This window comes from Centropristis striata, chromosome 15 (genome assembly GCF_030273125.1).
Source record: "Centropristis striata isolate RG_2023a ecotype Rhode Island chromosome 15, C.striata_1.0, whole genome shotgun sequence".
NCBI classification, from domain to species: domain Eukaryota; kingdom Metazoa; phylum Chordata; class Actinopteri; order Perciformes; family Serranidae; genus Centropristis; species Centropristis striata.
Window position 1 is genome coordinate 21,548,545 of NC_081531.1, and position 14,885 is coordinate 21,563,429.

The window sequence follows — 14,885 nt, forward strand, 5'->3', positions numbered from 1 at the left end:
GCTACAATACAGATGACCAAGAGCGTAGACAGACCCAGTTAGAGAGGATTGTTGGCCAACTGGAAGGTAAAATCCATTTTAACTCATGATACTGCTTGTTTAAACCTGCAATAACAGTTCAACAACATCACTGCTCAATGACGAGAATTGTCTGATTGTCTGGGGCAAGTAAAATACCACCTTGGACTAAAAAAAATCTAGCAACTTGCTTGTAAAAAAACATTTAAACAAACTTTTTTTTTTCCCCAGAGCTGTTGATCAAAGGAGCTAACTTCTGTCTCATCTCTGCTAAGAGTTGCAGTCCTGATCAAGTGGGTTAAGGCAAGGTTTATAAGCTGAAGCAGGAGCAAGCATTTCAGTTAGTATCCTGGAAACAGAGGTTCAGTGAGGTGGTGTCACAGAATGTGGGTGCAACTCCATCTATATATAATGAATTTTGCTACAAGTTTGGATAAAACTGGTTTGTTTTTCAAAGAAATTTCAAGTTTCTGCAAACACTCCTTAACTGCCAGTCGATATATCGCTTGTTATCTGACAACTGCCAATAATTATTGTAAAATATTTTGTATTGGGGGAAGCAAAATCTGACTTGGGTTAAGTAGATTTCTGACTCACTTGTTCAGTCAAGCAAGTGAAATAAAAACATTAATGTTGAACCCAAAGCATCGATATTGCTACCTTTTGAACTAATATGGTGAACTAGCACAGTTGTAACAGCATCACACATTTGGAGCTGAGTTGCTGGCCATCTGGTGTCCTTCTGCCAGCTGTACTTGTATATACAAAGTTTTAAAACCAAATCTAGACTGCAATATTACCTTTAATTCATGCCTGCAACATACAGACAACAGTGTATACATAAAATCTCTTACCTGAATGGTTTGGGAGGCAGTATACTGAAGCGCGTCTTCTCCAGCATCTTTCTGATCTTGTTTCGTCCTCCAGACACAGTGTTGGCCTTCATTTTCCTGGTGCTCTTGTGGTCTGTAGGGAACTCCATGTCTCCAGGAAGGTCGGGGATGGAGAAGCGGTTGCCTTTTTTCTCTTGAATCTTGGGAATGTGAGGGCCGCCGTTTTTCTTCTCGTGCACAATTCTGCTTAGGAGCTCTTTGAAGACTAGATGGAGGTTCAGAGAGAGGAGGAGGACTGTTCATCATCTTGAATGATAAAAACTAATATGATCTGAAGTGAATTGTATTCTACGTGCATTAGTGTGTGAAAACAAATACTCTTGACTTTGCTCACCAAATATGTTGGTTTTCACCGTGAGGGAGAGATGTGTGTTATTTCTCAGGATATCCACAGCTTTGGAGAAGGAGATGTTTTCAAAGTTCTGACCGTTGATCTCCATAATCTGAAACAACACAGACAATATTGCAGCAAAAAACAACTTATTTCCCTCAGAAACAACTAGTGTTTATCCTTGACTAAATCAGAAACACATTAGTTGTAATCAAGTCCGCCTTTTCTTATATTATTTTGATTCTCTTGATTCAGCATATCTGTAGGCAGCTAAATGCAAAAACGGAAAAATGTGGCTCCAGTCCTTTCAGAATGACAAATAAGGGAAGTGTATGTGACTGCTGTAGCTTGATTGAAACACTGTTGTTTCATGTCACCTTCAGAAGAGATGAGTCTGTAGTTTGCAGAAGTTACATATGTTTTAAAATGTAGACAGCTGAGATACAGCATAGACATCTGGCATGAGCATGCATCTTTCTGGAAGCACTCATTCTGCTGTATGCTACATCAAACACTGACTTCTGACCAGTTGATGTCAAGCTTCCATATATTTCTTTAACACCAATTCTATATACTTCATCCTATCAGGTAAGAAACATTTAGTTATTTAATGTTGTATGTATGGATGTATCATATCTAACAGTACCTGACTCTGTATTCTATGTCCTAACCTGATCTCCGCGTTTCAGTCCGGCCTCCGCAGCCTTGCTACCTGCCTCCACCGACTCAACAAAGATGCCGAATCCTCTCTCGCTGCCGCCCTGCACGCTGAAGTAGAGCGGCGACTCCCTGGACGCCTTCTGCAGAGTGATCTGTCTCCACTTAGCCTTGGCTGCACATGCTATGTTCAGCAGCCGCAAATGGCCCTTCATTTTCTGACAAGAAGGAAAAATGGGAAAATGATGAGCTTGAGGAGTCTTGCATTTAAATTAACTATTGTTTCCTGAGGTGTACAACACCGTTTTTTGATGGGGAAAACAACTTGCAAAAGTCACCATGTGCAAATGCTGATTTTTAAACCATTTATGTTTTTACGTGAGAATAAAAATGATAAACACAGTCATTGTTTGATCTGTGCTTCTATTCTGAAACATACAAAAAGTGACAAATAAAACATAAACGGAAGTAAGAAGTAAATTTGCATTGATGCCTGATCTTACTGTAGTTTCTAGATGTTTCTCAAAGTCCTCCAGGAAGCGTGTCATGGCCGGGTCACCCTCAAAGTCATTGAAGTGATTGTTGACCCACAGCAGCACTATTCTCGTTACCTGTGAGACATAATGAAAGCTTTATTCAGTGGAAACCACAAAACATTCACTTCTTTTTGCATAGTTCCTGTCACAATTTATTTTCACCTTCACCTCACTTTTTGAGTGTGAGCTGCTATGAAATTTGTTTAGAGCTCTTGCAGGAAGCTTATATTGTAGATGTAGGGTCAGAGGTCCTGTTTAAAAACTTTGCAGGACCTTGAGAGCTGGTAGCTTCTCAGCAGGCTACATGCTTGGCAACATGAGTGCTTTAAATACAGTCATGCTTACTATTTAACCATGCCGTCAAACACTGCCCATGTTAGATATTTCTCATATGTATAAAAGTTAACAATAACTTGCCAAACCAATACAACTGTTACTCGAACAAAATGCAGACCCGATGGTCTTTTTTTGTTATTTACGTAGTACATTTATAGATTTATAGATCTTTATTTCCTGAAAAAAGTCTGAGCTTATTAGCTTGTCCGGTAGAACATGGGAAACAGCAGGGAGCCTAAATAATGACCATGTGCATGGCTGCAGAGAAAATGTTTAACCTCTGCTTAGCAGCTTCTTTTGTCCCGCAATAATTAGAAGAAAAAACGAAAGCAAAGGGAATTCGGAAACAATTACTTCTGTAAATTTACACTGGTGGTAACATTGTTCTAACCTTTGTACGTAAAAAGGTCAGAGCGGCAACCATTACATCAACACAGAGCATCGATCAATCAATGCCCACTTTACGCTCTCCTTCATTTTTCACACCATCTCTTTTCCTCTCTTCCCACGTATTGTTACTTTCTCCCTGCTGGTTCTGTAAAGGATTAGATCCTGTTTAACGGAGCTGAAGATTATAAGCCTGAATGACAACCACATAAAGACTATTGACAGTACAAGACTAATCTTAGGTTAAAGCAGTTATGGACAATGGGAGTGTCAGGCATGAACAAATCGCTGCTGGGCTCAAGGACAGCTGAGCTGGCTGAACTGGTATCGATCGGCATGTGAGCGGCACAACAATTTTCATCGACATGCATGAATACAAAACATTAGGAGTGCTGATACCAGTTTAAGGGCCGTGCACACATAAAATATACAGAATAGATGAATATATACAGTTTTGACTTGGTAGGCATACTCATCACTACGACCCTGCAACAGCACAGACAGACCTTAACATTCCCATCCCAGAGAACTTGACCTATCATGTAGTTTATTTACCCCAACACACACGCACACTTTAAAGTGCCGATATACACACAAACTTCTACAATATTATTCTTCAACTGCACGCAAATGTGCCAATCCATCCACATACTGTACCCAAAACTACCAAAATGAGCAGTCCACACACAGAAACTCACCGTGTCCCGAAGGCTGTCCACATGGAACCACTCTAGCAGTTTTTTGCCGACCTCCATTGGATTCGACAGGAAGGTCCTGTAGGTCAGCAGGAAGTCCTCGATATAGGTGGGGTCCACCACTGATGGTTCCTCCACCAGGTGCATGATCAGACGCTCCGGGGTTCCCTAGGTTGGAAAACATACATAGACACAAACACATTAGGATATAAGATAAGATAAGATAAAACTTTATTGATCCCTTGGGATAGCTCCCTCAGGGAAATTGAGTTTCCAGCAGCAAACAGGTTAAAAAGCACACGTAAGAGAAAAAGAACAATTTATATACAATAAATAAATAAATAAATAAATATGAGGTGTATGGGTTTTTATAGTCCTTATGTATTTCTTATTGTATTTGTTATTTGTTATTTGTTACTGCTCCTTCCTGTCCATGTGGAGAAAAATGATAGTGCACACTACATACAAGATAGCTGAAATGACACGAGGGCACACATAATCTATGCAGACACTGCGCACACACAAGCACACTGAAGCACACACATACATGTACACACGGTGAAGGAAGCTGGCACAAGACGTGTACACATTTGAATAAATTATGACGACATAAATCACAAAAGTGACAACGACATAAACTAAAAAGATGGAACTATTGAACTGAGATGTCAGTCACCTATCAATAAAACAAAGATGTGCGCCTACACACACACACACACGCACGCACACACAAATAAACAGAAACAGCTCAGCACACTCAAGCTTTTGTTGCTTATGTATCACAACTTTTCTCAAATTGTAAAAGACCCAATCTAAATGTATCATTGACGACATTTTTCTGTCAATCTTTTAATTTTTATTCTTAAGTACCGGATAGTAAATGTAAACTATACTCTTGTGGTTTCAGCGAGTTTGTTAATGTAATCAGAGCAGAGGTTTCTGGGGGAAACGATTCATTTTAAGGAGAACAGAAACTAGAAAAGGCATCTACTTTTGTCTGACACTTAAAGAACAAAGCCAAAAACAGAAGCGGAAATGCTAACACTTGTGAATTGACTCATCTCCACTGGATATGTTTTGGAGCCCACAGCCTTCCTCGGAGCAGTGGCCAAGAGAATCATTCAAGCCCATTAACGGATCAATAACTGGCTGCCTCTGGAGGCTCGGGTAAAGGATCAAAAGGCCTTGGAGCCCACTGCAATGTAGCGTACAAGAAAATGCTCCGGCAAACACTAATAGTGCTAACGGTGCCTCTTAACGATCAACTTAGAACACCGAGCAGCTGCATTGATGTTTTTGTAAGATACTGTATGGGAGGGCATGGTTGATTCATAATGAGACGGTACTTGAATCAATCTGGGGCATTTCAGTTCATTTAATATATATATAATAATGAACAAAAAAACAAATGGTGATCTGATTTAAGAAGCTATTCATGTTAACCCAGTTTAGCAGAGATTAAACATGCGTATTAGCCTGCTGACATGAAGCTTAGCCCTGGACAATAAACCCTCCTGTGTCCTTGCCTGTCTCATCTTGTAAAGGATATGTTCTTGAAGAAGGTTAAATGTATTTCTTCTCTTTATCATATCAGTTAACCAATGTTGAGCTCTGGTTGAAGCACCAGCCTTAAGTGAACTTACGATTAAACCCCAAGCCCATCCTGCAACCCAACCTCTTCATCCCCAGTGCATTATGTTTTATAGAGACAATAATAATGTGTTACTTTATTGACTTCTGTCAGAGTTCAGGGTCAGATCCAGAACAGAGACCTCTGGGACCAGACGACTTTCAGCAAACACTTCAGAACAGCGAAATGCTTTCTTGAACACTTTGAAACCATTTATAAATGGCTAACCTTGATGACGATGTGTCCCTTCCTGGTCCCGCTGCGGTCAAGCTCACGGTGCTCCTTCACCATCACAATCTCGCCCTCCTCCTCCACCTTGTGTGTGTTCTTCTCCACATGGTTGAGGATGCGCCAGTAGTCCTCCTGGGCGATGCAGACGAACTGGTCGAGGATGACATGGGGAAAGCTGGTGAACTTGTAGTAGAGCAAAACGCTGCTTTGCACCACGGTCGGGTACTCAAACAACAGCAGAGAAGAAGCATGCCGACGGGCAGAGAGAGACATGGGAGGGGAGGTCCAACAACACGCTTTCTCACTCCAACTTAACTCGATATAAATACCTACGGGGGTCCAAAAGTCCTCTCAACTAGCCATTTCACAGTAGCATTCTTAGCTTTTCACTGGAACTAAACTAACTTCCTGTTATTCACACTTAACAGAAAGTGCCAAGCCATGACTCTTCACTACCCCACAGTGTTGTCACTCGCTGCGCTTCTCTCGACCAAATCATCAATTTCTACATTTGCTAACTAAGCCCTACCTCTGCAACTTCCTTTGTTTCTGAAGACAGGAAATGATGCGTCCAGTGGAGGAACTGGGCAGTGTGGACAGAGGGGCTGTTACCACATGTACACACTAGGCTTCTTTAACCTTTGTTAACTTATTAACATTACATCCCAGCTCTGTATCCAGACTGGCTTCCTCTGAGAAACCTGCATGGCTATTTGTAAACACGTCTGAGAAATACATATGTGCAATGTGGTTTATATTCTAAGAGGTATAGGCAGTCTGTGGCTTCCTGAGGTTAGGAATCAGGCTTGTAACTGGAGGGTTGCTGAATCGAATACCAGGACTGGCAGGTCAAGGACTGAAGTGCCCTTGAGCAGAAAATGTCAACTTTTTGTTATAAAAGTCAGAAATTGATTTTAAATGTGCCATAATTTAGTTGTAGTTGCCAACCTTTATACTGTGTAAGAAAAAAATATTAATAAATAAAAATGTTGCATCAAATTAAACAAGTGCAAAAATTAACTACAAAAATTGTAATAGTTATTACGAAGACATGAAGGAGCATTTATAGTAATATCTTGTAAAACATGGCTATCAAAAACTATTTTTTATAATTATCAATCTATGACTAACCCTTATATCGAGACAAATTAAACTCTTTTTTTAATAGACAAATGTAAGTCAGTGTAAGTGCTATAATTCTTTCACAGTCTTTAATTACAATAGGTTGTAGGTTGCCCAATTATTTTGTTAATCACATTGAAGCAACAATTATCTAAGGATTTCTATTTATTTATTTTTTGTCTGCACGAGTCTTCTTTACCTGGCAGTCGTCCCCCTTGGTGCGAACCTCTCCGTTCATGTACTGTTTGTCCAGTGAGGGTGAAATGCCGAAACTGTTGCCCATACAAAGAGTCTCCATTCTTCCTTCTGGATGGCTGATCTCCACCGCCCCGTTCAGGATGACGTACCAGAGATCCAGCTGCAGACAGATGCACAGTGACAACATCTTCAAAATCATGCGCCATTCAATAACATACACACAAACATTTCCACAGCTATCCATGTGTACTTCATATGTTAAAACAACCCTTACATATAGACAGAATAGTGTGTATAACTGGGGTTGGCCCACAAGTAACAATGTCACTTATATAATGGGTTAACTGTGGGTAAGCAAAACACTTTTTATTGAATAATTTTACATTTGAGGTTATTGAAGCGTTCAAATAAAGCTTAGGAAGTCTGTTATTTATGACGTCAAAAATCCTTGGATAAAATCCTCCAACTGAATAAAGTAATTCATCTGTTAGTCTTTCTTTTATTAAAGCAACTTTCTTTAATGAATAGAACTCATCAGTTCCATTAGATTCCTGCCAAAACCCCTCATTACTACAAGTATGTGCCAGCCTTGTCTGTTTGTTAAGCAGGAGAGCAAACCTGCAGTTCATGAAAGGCGAAGGCCAGCAAACACTGAAGCAGACTATTATGTTAGATAAATACATGATTTAAAAAAAAAAAAATATATATATATATATATATATATCTATCTACCCCCCCATAAAAAGTAAAAAAAAATATTTAAAAAAAATCTGCAAATTCAAATGCCGATTTAGAATTCAAATATCAGTTTTATGTATGAAGCTTTGAATCTGTATACTATAAAATACAGCCCTTGTGTCATTTTATAAGACTCATAATTGGCTTCATTTTGCAAACCTTTATCCTAGATGATTAGATTTCAAAGAGCACAATAGATGCTGTAATGTTGCAAAGAAAAAGAGCTCCACTGCTGCCCAAGTATGACTGTTTAAGTGGCTATATTATTATGAACTGACATTTGTCATAATGTGAGCATGATGTGCGTTGTGTGAGGTATGAGTATTGTGGTGAAGAGGTATTGTGTCTCTAGTGGTCGCTTTTGAAAAGGGAAATGCTAGCAGGCAAAATATAACAAGCCATTCATCCCAGGTGTGAGCGGATGGAGGGAGGGGGAACGAGCCCGGGGCTCCCTCTGCAACTATAACTGATATTTCCTCCTCATTGCCTTTTCATTCTCTCAATGTTTTCACCCTGCAAATCTCCAATTCTCTCAGTGCTTCTCTGTTTCTCTTTCTTCCAGTCAGCCTCTCACTTATTTTTCAGTGATGATGAAATGGTAATAAGTGTGTTCAGGTTAGGTAATGAACCACATACAGAATATATTGAACATGAAAGTCCTTGAAAGGTTATTTTCATCCAGTTTGCATGAATTTAACACATCTCATAGCATATATACTATAAACCTATATCATGAATATTTATGGAAGCCTTCAAAGATGCGAAAACTATTCTTATTCCTCAAATAAAATGTCCAGTTGACAAATTTCTGTTGGTTTCACCCTCTACGTTTTTTTTTATTTTCTCCTTCTTTCTTTCCTCTGAATCGCTTTCTCATTTTACTTCTGTTAGACCACTTCAGATGCTTTTTTCTCCCTTTTTCTCCCTCACTCACTTAGCAGAGCTGTGTTCATTTGTGAGAGGAGCCAAGTGCTTCTCTTTGACCTTCAACACAAGTCCACAGAGAAACGCACAGAGTAGAGGAGGCCTGTCCATCAACTGGCCCGACACAGACGTTGTGGAGACACAGACAGCTATACGACGCACACTGCCTATGCGTGTCTATGTGTGTGTGCTTTTGTCTTGCTGACGTGGATTTCTTTCCTCCTGGAGCTCGGCGGCTGGCAGTTCATAGCCATTTATCACCCTGTCGGTTCTAATGCTGCTGTGTGTAACCAAACAGCCATGACAGAGCTCCCGATTCTCAAGCATGTAACTTAATTAATTAGCTGTGTAGCAGCTCAGGTGATTGACGGGGCTTTTACTCTACAGTGACTTTGCACATTCCAGTTTCTGTAGAAGAATTAGCTTTGGACTGGAAGATGGTTAGGATGTGTTTGTGTGTACTCGGGGAAACATGTCAGCACCTGTGGTTTCATGTACTTAAGTGCATTTTCCAGTGTTGCTTCTTTTATTCTTTCCCATTTTTCATTTTATCTTATCTTAACTTTTGCATGTTCATTGAAGTGTAAAATGCTTTAACTGTAATCATATGAAGACCCAATTAAAAACCTTGTTTCTGACTGAATAAAGAAAAATACCCATTTAATTGTTCAGGGAAATCTGTGTAATTGCGTCAGAAAGCATATATAATAAAACAAACAAAAACATATTTTGCACATCATAATTACCCTGCTAGTGGTAGTGGAAACCTCCAGCAAAGAGGCTAGTAATATGAAAAAATATTAACTAATTACTGCATAAGACATTTTCTTAATACCTCTTTAAACCTTGAAATATTTATTTCAGAGTGTGCTATTAGTTCATTCATACCTCCTGTTTGTCGTGCAGTATGACTGTGCCAGCCTGCTCCACCACCTCAAACACCATGACGCTACACAAGTCTCTCCGCACAGACATGGTCATGTTGGCAAATGCAGGCAGCTGGTGCATGAACTCCAGCAGTTGTTCTGTTTGGAACAAAAAGGATGAAGGGGAGAGTAGAAAGCTATTAAATAGAAAGAAGAAAACGGTGAACACAAATTGGAAAACATGTAAAGAGCACATATCGATGCAACGATGTAATCCAAAGCAAAGAGATGCACCTCAGGTGTGCGAGTAAAACATTTTACTCGCTCATTGATTTCTCCACTGACAAACCACAGCTTTTCTAAAGAAACTATGGACTTTTAAATAGACCCCCTACTGCAAAAAAAAAAAAAACCTCTCTCACATCCAGCACCAGGCCAGTGTCAATTCAAGTACAAAGAGAAGTTTTAGAAAATGTAAAAATGTTGAAGTGTTTAAAATGCCTGATGAGAAACATTCACACCGTGTTCCTTCCACACAGATCTTTCTCTACCTGCTCTGCACTGTGTCTGAGAACACAGTGACCCAGCTCCAGCCTGCACACTATGCAACCTGGCTAAGTAGCTCCCTTTTTAGTCCCCCTGCTGTTATCTCCTCATTCATTTCCTGTCTTTCCTTCTTTCATTTGGTCATTAAACAACCTGGTTGCAGTATTTTAAGTAATTCTTAGTGTTTATAAACAGTATTGCCAGATGGCTGGAAGCTTGTCAGATGAAAAGACAGAATCACACAGCTAGTATATTTTTATTATGAAGAGTGGAAACTATCCTGATCTGCCAAGCTAAGTAGAATATAGCTACATGAGGCATCATACTAAAGGCTCATTTAACTAACGTAACCTGGCAAAATTGTTTAACAATAGGCTCAAGTAATAATGGAATCAATATCAATCAAAGTTGTTATTCGATTTTAGATGTAGTGATGTATTCAGGATTCACTAATGTACAGGTGCATCTCAATAACTTAGAATATCATAGAAAAGTTTATTTATGTCAGTAATTCAATAAAAAAGTGGAAATAACACATTATATAGAGCTATTACACAGAGAATGAAACATTTCATGTTGTAATTTATCTTATTTCTTCTAATTATAATGATTATGGCTTACATTTAAAGAAGACCTATAATTCAGTGTCTAAAAAAATGTAATATTACAAAAGACCAATTTTAAAAAGTATGTTTAATATGGAAATGTTGGCATCTGAAAAGTATGTCCATCTATATGACTCAATACTTGGTTGAGGCTATTTGACTTGAACTACTGGAAATTGACTTTTCCATCATATTCTAATTTATTGAGATGCACCTGTAATGTTCCAAACTATTTTGGTTTGACCCCTTAAACCGAAGATATGTCTTCATGCCAGCAAAAACATCATTAGCAGACGTTTATTGGTTCTTGACTGTGAAATCTTATGCACATCAGCAAAAGAAGAGATAATTATTGCACACTGTCCTTAACTTGCAACAAACTTTGTAACAAAGTATGATGTTTCAGTACTTATGTTACTTATGATTGTTTAATGTGAATATTTTTTAGAGGGCAGAATATGTACTGTACTACTATCCAGTCATTATAAAGGCAATAGATAGAAGAAATTCTGGGAAAAAATGGTTGGTACAACAGAAATGACCTCTTCTGCCCTACTAGTTTTCAACCAAGTTTACAGCTTCTAATATTCATCAGGTAACTCTTTGGGTGAGGGTACCAACGTTGCTAGCCAGTAAATATCTCTGCCCATTTCATTGGGAAAATACTTTCACTGAATTTGACTGAATAGACCCAGAATCTGAGCTGGAAAAAATGAAGCCAATTCTAACAATTTTTAATATTGTATAAAAGATATACACTGCAAAACTGAGTGACACAGGGAAATGACATCCTCCATATTTACTTTTTACTGGTTGAATCAAGTGTGTCATATTTGCAAAACTGAACTTAAGGAAACTGTATTAACAAAATAAAAATGTATCTATTCATTCACTTTTTTTTTTCAAATATTAAATGAGCCAGGGTTGAACGCCACACAACTCCTTGGTTTCTTTCCTCTGAATGAACTGAGTGGGACCAGCCAGTGTTGAAGGCCATGAGAAGGCCAGCCTTCCAGCAGGCACGCAGCAGGCCAGGCCTTTACAACTCTTCTCAGCTCTCTGATGTGGTCACCTTCTCCTTCAGGACCCCACTAGGTCCCACTAATGAGGTCGTCTCTCTGATTGCATGCTTATAAATACACACTGGAAGGGTACTGGTGTTTAGAAATCCCTGTGAGGGGTCTATTTGTGAAAGAGGCATTTATGTATCTCCTCTGCGCTTACTGAATGATGGATGCTGTCTGTGAGGGCTGTATGTTGTGAAAATGAAGTCTAAAAATAGCAGCTGACAGTCCTCATGTGTATTAAGGGATGTTGAGGAACACACTGTGCAAGGGCCTCATTTCATTACGATTAAGGCTGTTTCATTGAATGTGAAGTTCACCTTTCTATACTAGTTGCTTTCAGGCAAGCAAGAAACAACCATTTCTAAAACCAATTAAAGTGAACATTAAGACATATTCGACAGAAAAAACACAGACTCACCAATGTCGTCATCGTTGCGGTCAGCTGGGTCTTTTTCAAGACACTCTCGGACCAAATCTCGGCCTAGAAGAGTGTCCGAAGCTCTCTCCAGGTCCTCATCTTCCTCCTCCTCTTCCTCGCTGTCTACTGCAGCCTCTGGAAGTCCAGACAGGTCCACATCTCCAAGCTCGCTCTCTGTGGCCTGCAGCAAAGACAGTGGAGAAGGCAGCACAGTGGTTGGTAACAGTGAGAAGGAGTTAGGAAGAAGTCTGTGGTCTCTTAACTCAAGAAAAAAGTATTTTATGTATTGTAGCATGAATTGACAATGGAAAACTCCATCTTATGGATTTCTTAGGACATTAAATATTTTTAAACTAAATATTAAATAGTTTAAGTTCTGCACTTTGGATTATTCATGGAAGAGATTTGATTCAAATCACCCCATATAGAGTACCATTACACAACAGTTAAGAAGTTGGCACATCAGGGTCTATTCTCTTAAATGATAGGGCTATGAAATGGGCACAAGACAAGGCTGAGCAATAAATATGTATAATATAATGCAAAAAAGAGCCACATTCAAAGAGGGATTTTTATGAACCAGTTTTTTATATAGTTTCAGTTTCAGACAACTATCTCAGGTATGGAATCAAACAGCATTCAGATTTTGGGGAAAATGTGTCCTTTCAGTGGAATGACATTAAAATGTATGTAATTTTTAAGCTGTCAAATACCCCTCAAAAACGTTACAGCTCTATTCCATTCCCTCTTTATTTGAGGACGATTTTCAGTGATATATCATCTACACAAAATATGAATAATAACCTTGAATGAGCAGCTGTACCTGTGACCCTGAGCTAAAACTCAAAGTCCCAAACTAGGAAACAGAGGCGAACAGCCAAATATTTAAATCCAGCAGTAATAATTCATATTCAACCATATTTCCCCGGTGCAGGGCAGACAGATGGTTGGCAGAGTATGGCTCTAAAGGGGCATTGGGGCTTTCAGGTCAGGTGGGAATTGAACCGTCAACCTAGAGGTGGAAAGAGGAGCTCCCCAGTGGTAGTGGCAGCAATGCAGGCCATCTGTCAGCTCCTGCAGCAGGTAGGCCTAAAAACAGATGGAATAAGCTAACAAAATGTAGCCTAATTTTTGCCTATCGTCTGTCTAATCTTAAAATGAATATTTATATTCATTTAAATTTTATTATTTATATTTATAAACATTTTTTAACAAGACTTGGCAGAGAATTCACCTTTAATCTTTTATGAGTAAAAAGTTAAGAGGAAAAGTAAAATGTTTATTGTATTTAGGGTTTATAAGGTTGAACTGCCAATAATTGCTGATTAAGTGAAGTTTGAACATAAAACTTACTGTCTTTAAATAGTTTTCAGTTGAATATACTGTATGTAATAGCAAATAATCACATTCTGTTGTATTTACTTTTTGGAAAACTTTGATTTAAATTAAGGTTTGTACATTTGCCTATAACTGGATAAAAAGTGTTGCTGTCCACATACTTTCTTTGTTTCTTTGGGTTATTTTGCATGAAACAATGTCCATAATACCTCCTTGAGGTTTTGACGTGGAGTAAAGAGAAAGCCTGAGTCGACGACGACCAAGGGAAATTAACTTGTAGGCACCAAAATATCTACATTTGGGTGGTCATTGATTTAGAAAAAGTGGAATAAAGCTTGCAGGGAAAAGTTAATTTCCTGTCTCACACACTACTGGATGGACTCCGTAACCAACAAAGCAATCGAGCTCTTGGGTTCTTTGGAGATTTGGTACCTTGCCAGTGGGTTTTATTGGTTTCCCAGGAGGCAAGGGGATTAAGCTAACAGTCCATCCCAAGTTCAGGCACAGGATCATTCCTGTTTTCATAAATTAGGATGAACAAGCTATTGAGAGGACTTTTAAAACACACTGGCCACTCAGCCCTGCCCTGCTCTGCGTCAGCTACATTTAATTTGGCCTAATATATATAAGACAAGGAAGAAAGAAATACTTTCCTGTCCAAAATAAAATATTTTCTTTATCACCAATAATAAACATCAAGGGGCTCAAAGAGAAATCACATATTTATAAACCTGCCTTAAAGCAGCAACCGCTTTTTCTGCATTGTAAAAAATATATTTTTCTTTCGCTTCACCTCTGATTAATTGAGTCTTGGAGGAAATTTGTCTCATGCATTCTTCAGGCCAACACTGTGCAGAACTAGACAAAAGCTTAAAAAGCAAGTGTAATTTTTATAGTTCCCAACCAGAACTCTGTACTCTCAGATAAAAGCTGTTACAGCGGTTGGTAAAGTTCTGTAAAAAAAAAAGTGGTCTTCAATTTACAACTTTGTTGGAAAATAGAGGCATTGAATTGGTGGGAAACAACAGTGCTGCAAACACTGAGACAATAACACCTTGCCTTCCCTCTCTCCCTCTGCCACTGACATATCATTCAGTGCTTTGGAGAGCCCAGTTCATTCAGAATGCAGGATGTGCCCTTTCAATCCAATTCCCCTGGACTCAGACTGAGTTTGAGCGAGGGGGACATTTCCTAGAGATGAGGCACATCAGATCTGCCCAAGAACCTTCTCATTTTACAGTGCAGTGTGAGAATATGAGGGAGAGAAAAAGAGAAAAAATGATAGAAGAATGCACATAGGTTTGGGAAATAGCCAAGAGATGAAAACACAGAAAAGAATGAGAGAATAA

General features: G+C 38.9%; 1 protein-coding gene across 3 annotated transcripts in view; it reads right to left on the reverse strand.

Annotated features, from left to right (window-relative positions):
• Positions 1–14,885, reverse strand: part of rapgef6 (Rap guanine nucleotide exchange factor (GEF) 6) — an 89,852-nt gene that overhangs the window by 33,153 nt on the left and 41,814 nt on the right. For all 3 annotated transcript variants that reach the window (XM_059351037.1, XM_059351036.1, XM_059351035.1), the window contains exons 4-12: positions 12,199–12,379; positions 9,585–9,721; positions 7,036–7,194; positions 5,712–5,864; positions 3,857–4,021; positions 2,403–2,510; positions 1,914–2,117; positions 1,246–1,354; positions 873–1,116 (exon numbers count right to left, since the gene is read on the reverse strand). In XM_059351037.1, the coding sequence (XP_059207020.1) occupies positions 873–1,116; positions 1,246–1,354; positions 1,914–2,117; positions 2,403–2,510; positions 3,857–4,021; positions 5,712–5,864; positions 7,036–7,194; positions 9,585–9,721; positions 12,199–12,379 (1,460 nt within the window). The remainder of the gene's footprint in view (positions 1–872; positions 1,117–1,245; positions 1,355–1,913; positions 2,118–2,402; positions 2,511–3,856; positions 4,022–5,711; positions 5,865–7,035; positions 7,195–9,584; positions 9,722–12,198; positions 12,380–14,885) is intronic.